Consider the following 12,940-nt stretch of genomic DNA (forward strand, 5'->3'; position numbering starts at 1 on the left):
GTGGAGTATTGGCTTTTTGACCACTTTTAATTAAAATGACCATAAATCAGCAATTCTGGAGTTTGGAATTTTTTTTGCATCTGTGGCGTTCACCACACGGCATGTGATAACTTACTCGTTTGGACAAGTCTCACGTGTTAATACTAAATATGTATAATTTTTTTTAATTTGGAAAAAAAAAAAAATGTACAGAAGAAAAACAGGTCCAAAGTGACATACCGATGAATTCCTTAATGTAAAAAGTGCACAAAGTATACCACAGCATATGCTTTGGTACCGTTTAAATGGTGTAATGCTTAGGTATAAATGTGAACGAGCCCTAAGTCCTCGGCTGTCTTGACAACCCATTGGGTATGGATGAGGCCACTGGACCACCATTGATGCATCCAAGAACTGTAACAACACCGCGATTGTTAACGAGTGGGGCAATTTAACAGTTAAACTATGGACTGCACGTAAATGTATGACATGTTTTTGTGAATTTTATTTTAAGTCAAAATTTTCTTATTACCAGTCATGAAATTCTTTGATCACGTGACTGAACGATTTCTATTAAAGAAAACACAAAACACCATTTTTAATCAGAAGAGAAAAAAACCATGAGTCTATTCACACGGCAGAATTCCTCCTCAAATGAAAGCACAATACACTTCTATGGGAGTCCACACTCCCATTCACACTTCTGCAGAATTTCCGCTTGGATTTCGCACCAATTCAGCACAAAATCCTCAAAAGCGGAAGCGGAATTGGGGCGGATGAGTGGAAATTCTGCTTAGGGCCTAAGGCTTTCAACATACGTGTTTTTTTTTTTTAACTGCTACTGCAGCAGTTATTGAGCTGAAGCCGAGAGTGGATATGGCTCAAAGTATAAAGGAAGGACTATTCTTTCCTGCTGGATCCACTTCTGGATTTGGCTCAAAAAAATACCCAACGCCATAGCTACAGCATGCTGCATTTCGGAAAAACTGCCACTGACCCCAGAAACACTATGACAAAACAAATATTGTATGTGCAACGTTTTAGATTTCTCTATGGACTCTCAGCTTCTTTTTGTGTACACATTTTTTCATAAAAAAAAAAAAAAAAAGCCACTGCAGTTTATGAGCCAAAACAAGAAGAGGATCCAGCAAACAGGAGATGACTATTTCCTTTATACTTCCCTCCCTTTTTATCCACTTCTAGCTTTGGCTCAAAAATACATTGGCAGTTCCCAACTTTAAGGTTGGTTTTACACTTTTTTTTATTTTATCTATTTTTAACAATTATATGTAAAAATAGATAATTATATTATATGTAACAATGTTATATGTAACAATTTTTTGTAACATAATTATATGTATGAAACTGTTACATATCATTAGATGTAACAATTTTTATATGTATTATATGTAACAATTTTTTTTAAGTACTTTATTTAAATGTTCTATTTAACAGTTTTAATATATTTATCTCCTTATCTGATGCCTCTCTGACCTTGGTCAGGTACATTTCCACTGTTAAAGGTGTTATAACTAAGCAATGTATGTACTAGGATGGATGAGGAAAGAAGTCAATCTTTTGAAATGCTTTGTTCTTGTAACTGTTAAATGTTATTTTGATACCTTGTACAGAACTGGTTAATTGATATGTGACAGTGAGGGTTAGTGCCAAGCAAGCATCCATTTCTTCATGCATTTGGATCCTTACCAAGCCTTACTTACCTGAGGAAGAGAAGACAGCAAGATAGAGGAGGAAGTACAGTATGATGCTGTAGCCAATGTTTTGCTTGGAAAATCTTGGGTCCTTACATTCATGTAGATGTTATTCTGACACTTTCAGGACTTTATTTTGTTTAAGGGGTTGTCCAATTCAATTAGAGTGAGTGAGTGAGTGTGTGTGTAAAAACAAAATTGTACAATACTTACCTCACTCAGCACAGAACCCAGTTGTCTCCTTTAGCTGCCCCCGATGACAAGCTCTCCCTGCTCTCTTCATGTTGTTCTGAACACACAGCAGTCATTCACTCAGGCTGCAGTGGACTCAGATCATTTTCAGAAGAGCATGAGGTAAACACAAGTACCAGACCTGAGTGCGCGGGCAGGACTGGGCAAGGTAAGTATAGTGTATACAGCAGTTAGAGCTAGATATCGATTCAGGGTCAGTGGAGAATGAACAGAAAGGTTATTTCGGTTACTGTTTCCTTTCTGTCATCTAAAACCACTCCTTTCCACCACAGTAAGCGAAATACCATTTCTGAAGCACAACACATCAGTCTTCTCACTGCAGCAGGAGACCACACCAGGTGCTGTCAGAAGACTAGAACGTTGAATGGTGTGATGAGTCTTGCTTCAAGCTGACATTCAGAAGGCAGGGCCAGAAGTTGGTGTAAACATGAAAGCATGGCTACACCCTGCCTTGTATCAGGGGGGTGAGGTGGGAGACATTCTTGGCACACTTGATCCTTAGTACCAACTGAGCATCATTTTTATTTTTTTTAACATGACAACAAGGGAGATTTATCAAAGTCGGTGTAGGTGCACTGATTTTACACACAGGTTTTGACGGTGTAGTTGGAGAGTACCTGCACCAAGATTTATTAGATGGTGCAGGGCCTGTGATAAATATGGGGCTAGTACACATTGGCCCAGATTTATCAAACTGTGTGAGAGAAGGAAAAAAAAACTGGAGTGATTTTCCCACCACAGCAACCAATCACAGCTCAGCTAATGAGCTCTGGTAAAGTGAAAGCTGACCTGTGATTGGTTGTTGTGGGAAAATCTCACTTTCTCACACACAGTTTGAGAAATCTGAACCATTTTTGTAAAATTTCACTTCAGAACACCACTTTGTATGACACATCATCCCCCCCCCCCCCCTTTTTTTTTTTTTTTTTTTTTTAAAGAAAAGTCGCATGTTGTAAATCATTGACCACTGCAAAGTAAAAAGCAGATCTTGTGTAAAACATCTGTGCAGTGAGAAATTGTGCATGCCGGCATACCACAAAAAGTCAGACATGCACAAAAAAACCTGTGTAAATCCCTTAATAAATTCCCCCTAATGAGTTCACTGAACTCCAATGGCCTCCACAGTCCCTGGATCTCACGCTCTGAGGAATGTTTTCTACACCTAGAAGAACGTATGCCATCAAGAATGAAGGCACTTCTGAAAGCAAACGGGGGCCAAGTCGGTGCTAGAAAGGTGGTGTGTGTATAGATCTACAAATACAGCATTTTGTTTTGTGTTACCAAACAGTTTGATAAATCTGGGTCACTGTCTAGAGCAAAACAATAAGCACAATTTAAACAGAAAATCAGGCACTTTTCGTCTTATCTCCTACCCACAGAATAGGGGACAAGTGTCTGATCACAGGGGGTCCAATCGTTGGGACCCTCCACAGTCCCCTGCCCAGCACCCCAGTGTCCTGAAGAATTGCATGCAGAACATTGGCTATGCTTGTGCACAAAGCGGCGGGGGTTGCCACTCCCCCTCCATGCACTGCTTATGGGAGAGCCAGAGATACACAGGCACCGCGGGATAACAAAAAACACACCTCTACTTACCTCCTGCATTCCTGCAGCGCTTCTAGTGTCCTGTTCCTCCAGGCCCTTATACTGGAGTTCAACGAATCGCTGGCCAAGAAGGGACATCGATTTGCTGAGCTCCAGTATGACACATTAGGCCTAGTTCTTCCTGGGCCTGACAGTCACACTACAACTCAGAAAGACTATTGAATTGAAAGGCTTGAGAAGGACACCAGAGGCGAGAACAATAGAAATAGTTAGGAAACCTTCCCCCTGCTGGATAATCCCTTTTAGAGTAGAGTAGGGTCACACGTAAAAGATCAGCAACGTATTTTTGCGGATCTGCCGATGATGAACCTTTTAGTGTGCCGCCTGCTCGTAGCTGCAAACCACTGTGACCTGCGAGACACAGACCGTGTACTCACCAACATCACGGTCGCTCCCCATACTCCCTGGGATAGGCAGAGAACGCAAGTGATGTCTGACTTGTACATCTCTGTGTCTCTGCTCGTAGCGGTGGATTGCTGCTACAAGCAGACAAAGCAGGAGGCACACTATAGGGTCAGTCAACAGCGGATCTGCAGCAGATCAGTTACAGGTGACCCTACCCTAAAAAGAAATCAAACAAAAAGCAGAAAAGCTGCAGCAAATACGCCCTTTGGTTACATTCACACATACAGGATCATGCACAGATTTGATGCACAGGATTTGTAACTGCCAATTAGAAGCTGTGCTCAGTCATTTAGTTTACATTGAAATCTGCAGCAGAAAATCCTGCGCATCAAATCTGTGTACGTGTGAACGCACCCTTAATGTTTCAATAACTGAATGAATGACACTCCTCCAAGGCACCAGTCTATAAAACGAACAGTATAAATGCTGTTATAAATGCCCCCCATACAGGAATCAGTCTGTGAAACTGACACTTCTCTCTCCTATCTGCACTGACACAATGCAAGGCTGCAAAAAAAAGTAAAAAACTGAAACCTATCAAGTGAGGTGGGAAATGAAAAGGCGCCAAGAAACAGACTTGTTGGCATTTATTTATTACCTGTGCACAGGAGAGAGAACTACTGATAAAAACGCAGGATAATCTGTTTGTACAATGTGGTTAAAAATGATTAGAGCACATGACACTTTCTCACATCCTGAAATCAAGTCACATGAAACAGAAGTGAACTGTGGTGCTAACTGCCTGTGTCCATACAAACTGGTGTTAGAAGCAGGGACCGTTAGGACTGCAGGTTAAGTTTGTCTTGTCTTGATATTAAAGAAAGAAAGCCACCACAAAAGGCCTGGCTATCAATGAAGACCTATGCATTCTCCCCTACAATGTTTTTACTAAAACCTACACTCTGTGTCCATAGCAATATAGCCGCTACAGAGTCTCTTTCATCTTGACAGGCTTTTTTAAAGGTTTGCTACTTCACAATTTCCTAAATACAATGGATTACCTTATTTTTGAGTGGGTGTGCAGTCAGGACTACTTTAAACGTATTGCAGAAAAATGATAAACGTTTACAGAAAGGAGGCAGAGGGAAAAGAAAGAGAAAAAAAAAAGTATAATGCTGAATGAAAACCAAGCAGTATGAATCGCACAGCATTATGCTAGCAAAAATACATGCTGAAGTAACAAAAAGCGATATTGGATCACTTATTATAACCTTAATCGATTCTGTTTCCATATAGTTTCCTTGTATTCTATATAAATTATTACCAAAGGTTATGAATTTAAAGCAAATACCTTTCCAAGAAATCTATAGTTCGTTGAAACCTGTTTACCAACTGCATCAAAAGTGAAAAACAAAAAAGAAAAAAGGGTGGAAAATTAAAAAAATAAAATCAAACAACGAAACATATGAAAGAGGTGGCCTGTGATACATGCAACACGTTCAAATGAACAAGCTTGGATTCCCACGGTTCAGATAACTACTGCACTTCATCCCAACTAAATGATTCATTAGTTTGTAAGGGCAATGAATTCCAGGAGTCAAACTGAAATAAAGCAGGTGTTTTATCGGGACTTAAAAGCCATTATCAAAAATAAATTACACTTTCTTCTGTGTTGGGAAGGGTCGCTATGATGGTTGGGATCCCAGTAGTCGTTCAATAGCTGCATTTATGTCTCCTCCAGTTGCTATTAAAGCTTGTAAATTTGCTTCTCTGTTTAGGAATCCCATTGCACTGAGCTGGTCCAGCTGCTGTTGGAATCTTACTTCTGGATTCTGAAGCTGTGTAAAATAAAATGTATATTATGTATATAATATCCAACCATCAATAGTTAACCTTTTCTGGTAGGTCTTCCAACCCAAGCCCTGTAAGAGTGGAAAAACAATGCAGTCCTTTCATTTTTTTTTTTTGCCTTATTATATGACCACATCTATTGTACCCATGGACTATTTACAAGCACATTGGACCATCCATTATTAGGCCACTACTTTATTATATCAACTGAGTTTTGTTTCTACAGAATTAAGTATTATCCACAGCAGCCAATCTGTTAGCATGAAGCAGTCAGATGTCAACCAGTCCCAGGAAACCTTATGTAGAGACTGCGTCCCAGAAGTCAGCCTTTGATGCGCAGTGATTCTACCAATGCCAGAATGCGGCTATGCGGATCCATGTAGGGATATTAATGGAAAATATATTGCATAAATAGCTTTTAAATTACCAGATATTTTCCATGAATTGGCCAGTATATGAAATTACATGAATTCTGAAGTTGGTTATTTGTAAGCTTCTAACAAGTACTAGAAGTACACTTGAAAAGGACATCCAATATGAATTGATCTATTGCACGGATTGAGAATAGTGTGCAACCTTTGGACATATGTGGATTAGCACGCATTACTAATTAAAGGGGTACTTCACCCCTAGACATCCATAGAATAGGGGAAAAGATGTACGCTGGATTCCCACAGTAGGAGATGTGACATACTGTTTAGAATGCGGGTGCTGCGCGGAGATTGGGGGGTCCCAGCGGCGAGACCCTCGCGAGCAGACATCTTATTCCCTATCCTTTGGATAGGGGATAAGATGTCTAGGGGCAGAGTACCCCTTTAATGTGAGCTGGATTATATCTACAAGTCATTTTGACAAGTTATGTTTATGTGCATTTTATCGGAGCTACTTTGATGATTTTATATTATTTATTGTGGGAAGAGAGTTTTTGGCAAGTATATTTTATGTAAACAGCACATAACTCTTGCATAAAGTATTTTCTGCTAATCCTATCTGCTATTCTGATGCATCTTCTCCTATCATAACCTATCGGGAATATATACGAGGCTCTCTGTTGTGTTTCAGTGTTCTCTTGTTGTCCATAGTCCTAAATGGTTTTGAGCACTAGTATAAACATCTATTGATACTAATAATCCTCTATACAGTAGACACTGCGATCTCTTCTGCTTCATATCTTTAGTCAGGCTGTGTAGGTACACAGCTTCAGTATTGTATGAACACAGTTTGACTATAACCAGTTCTTTGTGATGAACCAAACACTGGATTCGCACATATGGTAGATTTCCTATTAAAACCGTGTTAAATGAGCAACATTTTGTGCTGTAAAGACCCTTTTCTGGCAGGTCTGACAAATGGGGGTGGCCTCAGTAGAAGAGAGCATGGCCTAAAATGTAATACCATGACCAAAAATTGCATCTGAATTGTGGTGCAATATACTAGTGTAAATTTCACCAACTGGTAGTTAGTGTAAATTTAGACTAAACAGACTGAAGATGCATAACGTTTATCAAACAACCTAAACGGCTTTTATAAAGCTGGTACATGTTTTAGATTCACAATTAGGAAATCCAGAGGTCCATGTTCATAAAACACCATGGAGTACAGAAACAAGCATTATAATGTACAGTATTGACACTGACCATCTGACAAAGGTTACCTGAGTATTTGTGCCAGAAAGAGCCTGAAGCATTTGCTGTACAAACTGCTGGTGACCGGGTTCAGATATTCCAGACAATGGACTTGTGTTCTCAGTTGACCCAGATGTGGACACAGGTGCAGGATTTGGGTTGGCAGTACCCCCAATACCACCAAAACCAGTACTCCTAGTTTATACAAGAGTAAAACATTAGGAACTTCTTATCCTACCAACATACAGAACCTTTGAGTTAGCCAGACATTGCTATAGGATAGATTACAGGCTGTTATTCTCTACATCCGGCCATATTAGTTAGGAGTGAGTTAACATCACATACATTTCGGGGAAAAAAACTAAGGAAATCTGATATAGTCAGATCACTCCTGCAGCTGGGGGTGGGGTTCATATATTATTGGGGACTGGCTAGTACCTTTAGGATGTTCAGTGAATGTTCTAACTTACCCTGGGACAAGTGAAGGAGCTTCTCTAGCCAGAGTCTGCAATCCCTGCTGGATCTGCAATAAGGCCTGCATTGCTCTGGGGTTTGACATGGCTGACAATGTATCTGGATTTTGCATCTAGCAGGAAAAGGAAGAGGTGATCGTGATAATGTTGGCTTCACTGTAAAGTACTTTACAAAAGGATTATCATTTCTACAAGCTAAACATCTAGCTTGTCATTTAGAAGATTACAACAAGTGTCAGTATAACACACAAATCTATGTCCACCTTCACAACCACATTTTTTTTAAAATATATATATTTTTTTTCTTAAACGCTTTAATGCACTTGCACTCACGGTAAATAAGGCAACTTTGCAAATAGCTAGATTACATTGTCTGTGTACAGTTTCTACAAAGAATGTTTGTCTGTGGTATTTTAACCCTTTCATGATGTAACATTTTTTATTTTTGTGTTTTTCCTTTTTCCTCCTTGCCTTTTCCATTGTCCATCAACAGGGCCGTATGACTGTTTTTTTATGCTATTAATTTTACTTTATTATGACACCACAACGTTTAAGGGGAAGGTTTGTACAATTACACTGATACCCAATTAATATACCCCTGACCCCTATATTTCAGCAACAGACCCATATGGAGGGCTTGTTTTTTGTGCCACCAATTGTTCTTTGCACCTTGACACCTTTTCTTTTACCATAAAATCTACAGTGCAACCAAAGTTTTATGGTGGTTATTTATGGTGGGAAATTTATAAGAAACGTAATTTTGCAAATTTTTCCACCATGACCTGTAGTTTTTTTTTTTTAAGTTTATGCTGTTAACCTTGGGGGATAAAAAACATATTTAAATAGACTGGATATTTGGGCATCCTGCACGCCAAAGGAAAGTAAGAGATCTCTGCGACCATTCGTGCATATCGGCAGGCTGTGAACACACAGTGGGTGTCTGATGAAACTACCAGAACCACCAATTTCAATATATATATGCCTCGATCGGCATCAATCCCGGCATCTATAGGGTTAATGGCAGACATCAGCATGATCGCTAATGTCCGCCATTATCGGTGACGCTTACCTGCTATGTAGGGAGTGCATCTCATGCAAGATGCAGAGCGTCGCATGTCCATAAGGGGTTACATTTTAGTACTTTTTTTTTCCTTTTTTAAACTCCTCTTCTAGATCAGTGTTTCCCAAGCGTGGCCCTCAGGTAACCCCCCCCCCCCCCCCCCAAACAGGTCATGTTTTCATTTACTTATTCTTTCACAGGTGATAAAATTGTGGCGATGCCTGATACAATGACCAGAATTATATCACCTGTGAAAGAATAAGGAAATCCAGCAAACATGACCTGTTGGGGGTACTTGTGGACCATACTTGGGAAACACTGTCCTAGACCACATATTTCTGGAAGTAGAGGTAAACAAATTTAACCTCTTAAGGACCCAGGACGTACGGGGACGTCCTCGCACCCTGGGCTTTAATGACCCAGGACGTCCCCGTACATCCTGGCATTTTCCGGTCAATGCCGCGCGCCGGGCAGAGATCGGAAGCGGATGCCTGCTGAAATGCTTCAGCAGGCATCCAGGGCAAACGCCAGGGGGGCCATGTCTGCCCCCATGTCAGCGATCGTCGCAAATCGCGAGGGAAATCGCCCCTGCGATCTGCGGCAATACCGGGCTGATCGGGTTTCTGGGTCCCGACTGCCCGGTAATTTTGCATGATCCCGGTTGTCACAGACAGTCAGGACCATGCTGAAGTATAGGAGCGAGGTGGCAAGCCTGCCACCTCCTCTGATCCCCTGCGATTCCTCGGTTAGCTAAGCGACCAATCGCAGGGGGGGACGCGACGGGGGAGTGCTGGGGCCCGGCCCCGGTACTTACCTCGTCCCTGACGATCCGGATCCCGGCGGCGGCGGCGGCTACAGGTGAGTTGATCTTCGGCGGCGCGGGACCTTTGCAGAAGTCCAGACCACTGCTCCAGCTGGTCCCCTTACACTACAACTCCCAGCATGCCCAGACAGCCCTTGGAGTCTGGGCATGCTGGGAGTTGCAGTTTTGCAACATCTGGAGGTCCACAGTTTGGAGACCACTGTGCCCTTCCAAGTGTTGCAAAACTATACATCCTCAGCATGCCCTTACTTTTGAATACTTTGGGGGGGGGGGGGGGGGGAGGGGGTGCAGTTTTTATAATGGGGTCATTTGTGGGGTACTTCTAAGATGAAGACCCTTCAAATCCACTTCTAACCTGAACTGGTCCCTGAAAAATTGTGAATTTGGAAATTTTGTGAAAAATTGGAAAATTGCTGCTATACTTTGAAGCCCTCTGATGTCTTCCAAAAGTAAAAACTCATCAATTTTATGATGCAAACAAAGTGGACATATTGCATATGTGAATATAAAAAAAATTATTTGGAATATCTGTTTTCCTTACAAGCAGAGAGCTTCAAAGTTAGAAAAATGCTAAATTTTCAGATTTTTCATCAAATTTTGGGATTTTTCACCAAGAAAGGATGCAAGTTACCGCAAAATTTTACCACTATGTTAAAGTAGAATATGTCACGAAAAAACATTCTCAGAATCAGAATGATAACTAAAAGCATTCCAGAGTTATTAATGTTAAAAGTGACAGTGGTCAGATGTGCAAAAAATGGCCGGGTGGGTCCTTAAGGGGTTAAAGTATTAATTGCGGGAGTAAGTTTGCCACTAAGTGTATAGTGAATGCAACCCAAGAACTAGTCACGGTCAGAAAAAAAAAAAATAATAATACTTGTGACTAGAAGTGTAGGGTGACACATAGCAGAATCCACAGCATATTTCCTGCTGCTGATGCGCTATGAGCAGACACACAGAGTGACCTGGCTGCAGCCATGTGTAAGCAGTATAATTTGTGATAGCAGCTTTATTTATTTATTTACTGTCTTTGTACATAGGCATCATGTGATTTTTAACATACCTGCTGTAGAAAAATGGGTAGCTGTTGTCGCATCTGGTCCTGGAGTTGAGGATTCCCAGCAAAGAGTGGATTATTTTGCATCATCTAGAAAACAAAACAACAATTGTCGCTTATGTTACTAAAGGAAAACTGATAAAATAAAGTAACATTAGTAACGTTTATGATGGTGCTAGTTATATAAAACTCAAACAGATGTTAGTGGTAAAATTATACTTTATGTTAGTGGTAAAATTTTGTCGATACCTGCATCATTTCTTGGTGAAAAATTCCAAAACTTGATGCATTTTTTTTAAACTTTTTTTTTCAAAATCGAAATTTTTCAGGGACCAGTTTTTGAAGTGGATTTGAAGGGCCTTCTTATTAGAAATACCCCACAAATGACCCCATTATAAAAACTGCACCCCTCAAAGTATTCAAAATGACATTCAAAAGGTTTGTTAACCCTTTTGGTGTTTCACAGGAATAGCATCAAATTTAAGGAGAAAATTCGAAATCTTCATTTTTTACACTGGCATGTTCTTTTAGACCCAGTTATTGAATTTTTCCAAGGGGTAATAGGAGAAACATCTTCCTAAAATGTGTAACCCAATTTCTCTCGAGTAAGAAAATACCTCATATGTGTATGTGAAGTGTTCGGCGGGCGCAGTAGAGGGCTCAAAAGGGAAGGAGCGACAGAGGGATTTTGGATAGCGAGTTTTTCTGAAATTTTTTTTTGGGGGGCAGGTCACATTTCGGAAGCCCCTATGGTGCCAGAACAGCAAAAAAAAAAAAAAAAAAAACACATGGCATACTATTTTGGAAACTACACCCCTCAAGGCACGTAACAAGGGGTCCAGTGAGCCTTAACACCCCACAGGTGTTTGACGACTTTTCGTTAAAGTTGGATGTGTAAACGATTTTTTTTTCCACTAAAATGCTAGTTTTCCCTCAAATTAAGATTTTTTTACAAGGGATAATAGGACAAAATGACCCCCAAAATGTGTAACCCCATCTCTTCTGAGTATGGAAATACCACATGTGTGGACGTCAAGTGCTCTGCTGGCGCACTACAGTGCTCAGGAAAGAAGGATCGCCATTGAGCTTTTGGGAAAAAATTGTTTGGAATGGAAGTCAGGGGCCATGTGCGTTTACAAAGCCCCCCTGTGGTGCCAGAACAGTGGACCCCCCCCCTCATGTGACCCTATTTTGGAAACTACACCCCTCACAGAACTTATATAATAAGGGGTGCAGTGAGTATTTACACCCCACTGGCGTTTGACAGATCTTTGGAACAGTGGGCTGTGCAAATGAAAAATTTAATTTTTCATTTTCACGAACCACTGTCCCAAAAATCTGCCAGACACCTGTGGGGGGTAAATGCTCACTGTACCCCTTATTACATTACATGAGGGGTGTAGTTTCCAAAATGGGGTCACATATCGGTATTAATTTTTTTGCGTTTATGTCAGAACCGTTGTAAAATCGGCCACCCCTGTGCAAATCACCAATTTAGGCCTCATATGTACATGGTGTGCTCTCACTCCTGAGCCTTGTTGTGCGCCCGCAGAGCATTTTACGCCCACATATGGGGTATTTCTGGACTCAGGAGAAATTGTGTTACAAATTTTGGGGGTCTTTTTTTCTTTTAAAGCTTGTGAAAATAAAAAGTATGGGGCAACACCAGCATGTTAGTGTAAAAAAAATAAAAATTTACACTAACCGGCTGGTGTAGCCCCCAACTTTTCCTTTTCATTTTGGGGTAAAAGGAGAAAAAGCCCCCCAAAATTTGTAGTGCAATTTCTCCCGAGTACGGAGATACCCCATATGTGGCCCTAAACTGTTTCCCATGCGCATTTGAGGACTAAATTAGGGATCGCATAGGGGGGGGACATTGGGAATCACTGGCGTAGAATATCCCTAACAGGGTGCCTCCAGCTGTTGCTAAATTCCCAGCATGCCTGGACAGTCAGTGGCTGTCCGGAAATGCTGGGAGGAGTTGTTTTGCAACAGCTGGAACACTGTCATACAATACGTTTTTCATTTTTATTTGGGGGGGGGGGGGACAGTATAAGGGGGTGTATATGTAGTTTTTTTCTCTATTATGTGTTAGTGTAGCGTTTTTAGAGTACATTTGCACTGGCGTGTTACGGTGAGTTTCCCGCTAGGAGTTTGC

General features: G+C 40.9%; 1 protein-coding gene across 1 annotated transcript in view; it reads right to left on the reverse strand.

Moving 5' to 3' along the window:
- Positions 1-4,531: 4,531 nt before the first annotated feature.
- Positions 4,532-12,940, reverse strand: part of UBQLN1 (ubiquilin 1) — a 49,112-nt gene continuing 40,703 nt past the window's right edge. The window contains exons 8-11 of the mRNA XM_056523969.1: positions 10,789-10,872; positions 7,840-7,955; positions 7,399-7,564; positions 4,532-5,731 (exon numbers count right to left, since the gene is read on the reverse strand). Of these exons, the coding sequence (XP_056379944.1) occupies positions 5,579-5,731; positions 7,399-7,564; positions 7,840-7,955; positions 10,789-10,872 (519 nt within the window). The 3' untranslated portion in view covers positions 4,532-5,578. The remainder of the gene's footprint in view (positions 5,732-7,398; positions 7,565-7,839; positions 7,956-10,788; positions 10,873-12,940) is intronic.

Source organism: Hyla sarda, chromosome 1 (assembly GCF_029499605.1).
Source record: "Hyla sarda isolate aHylSar1 chromosome 1, aHylSar1.hap1, whole genome shotgun sequence".
Taxonomy (NCBI): domain Eukaryota; kingdom Metazoa; phylum Chordata; class Amphibia; order Anura; family Hylidae; genus Hyla; species Hyla sarda.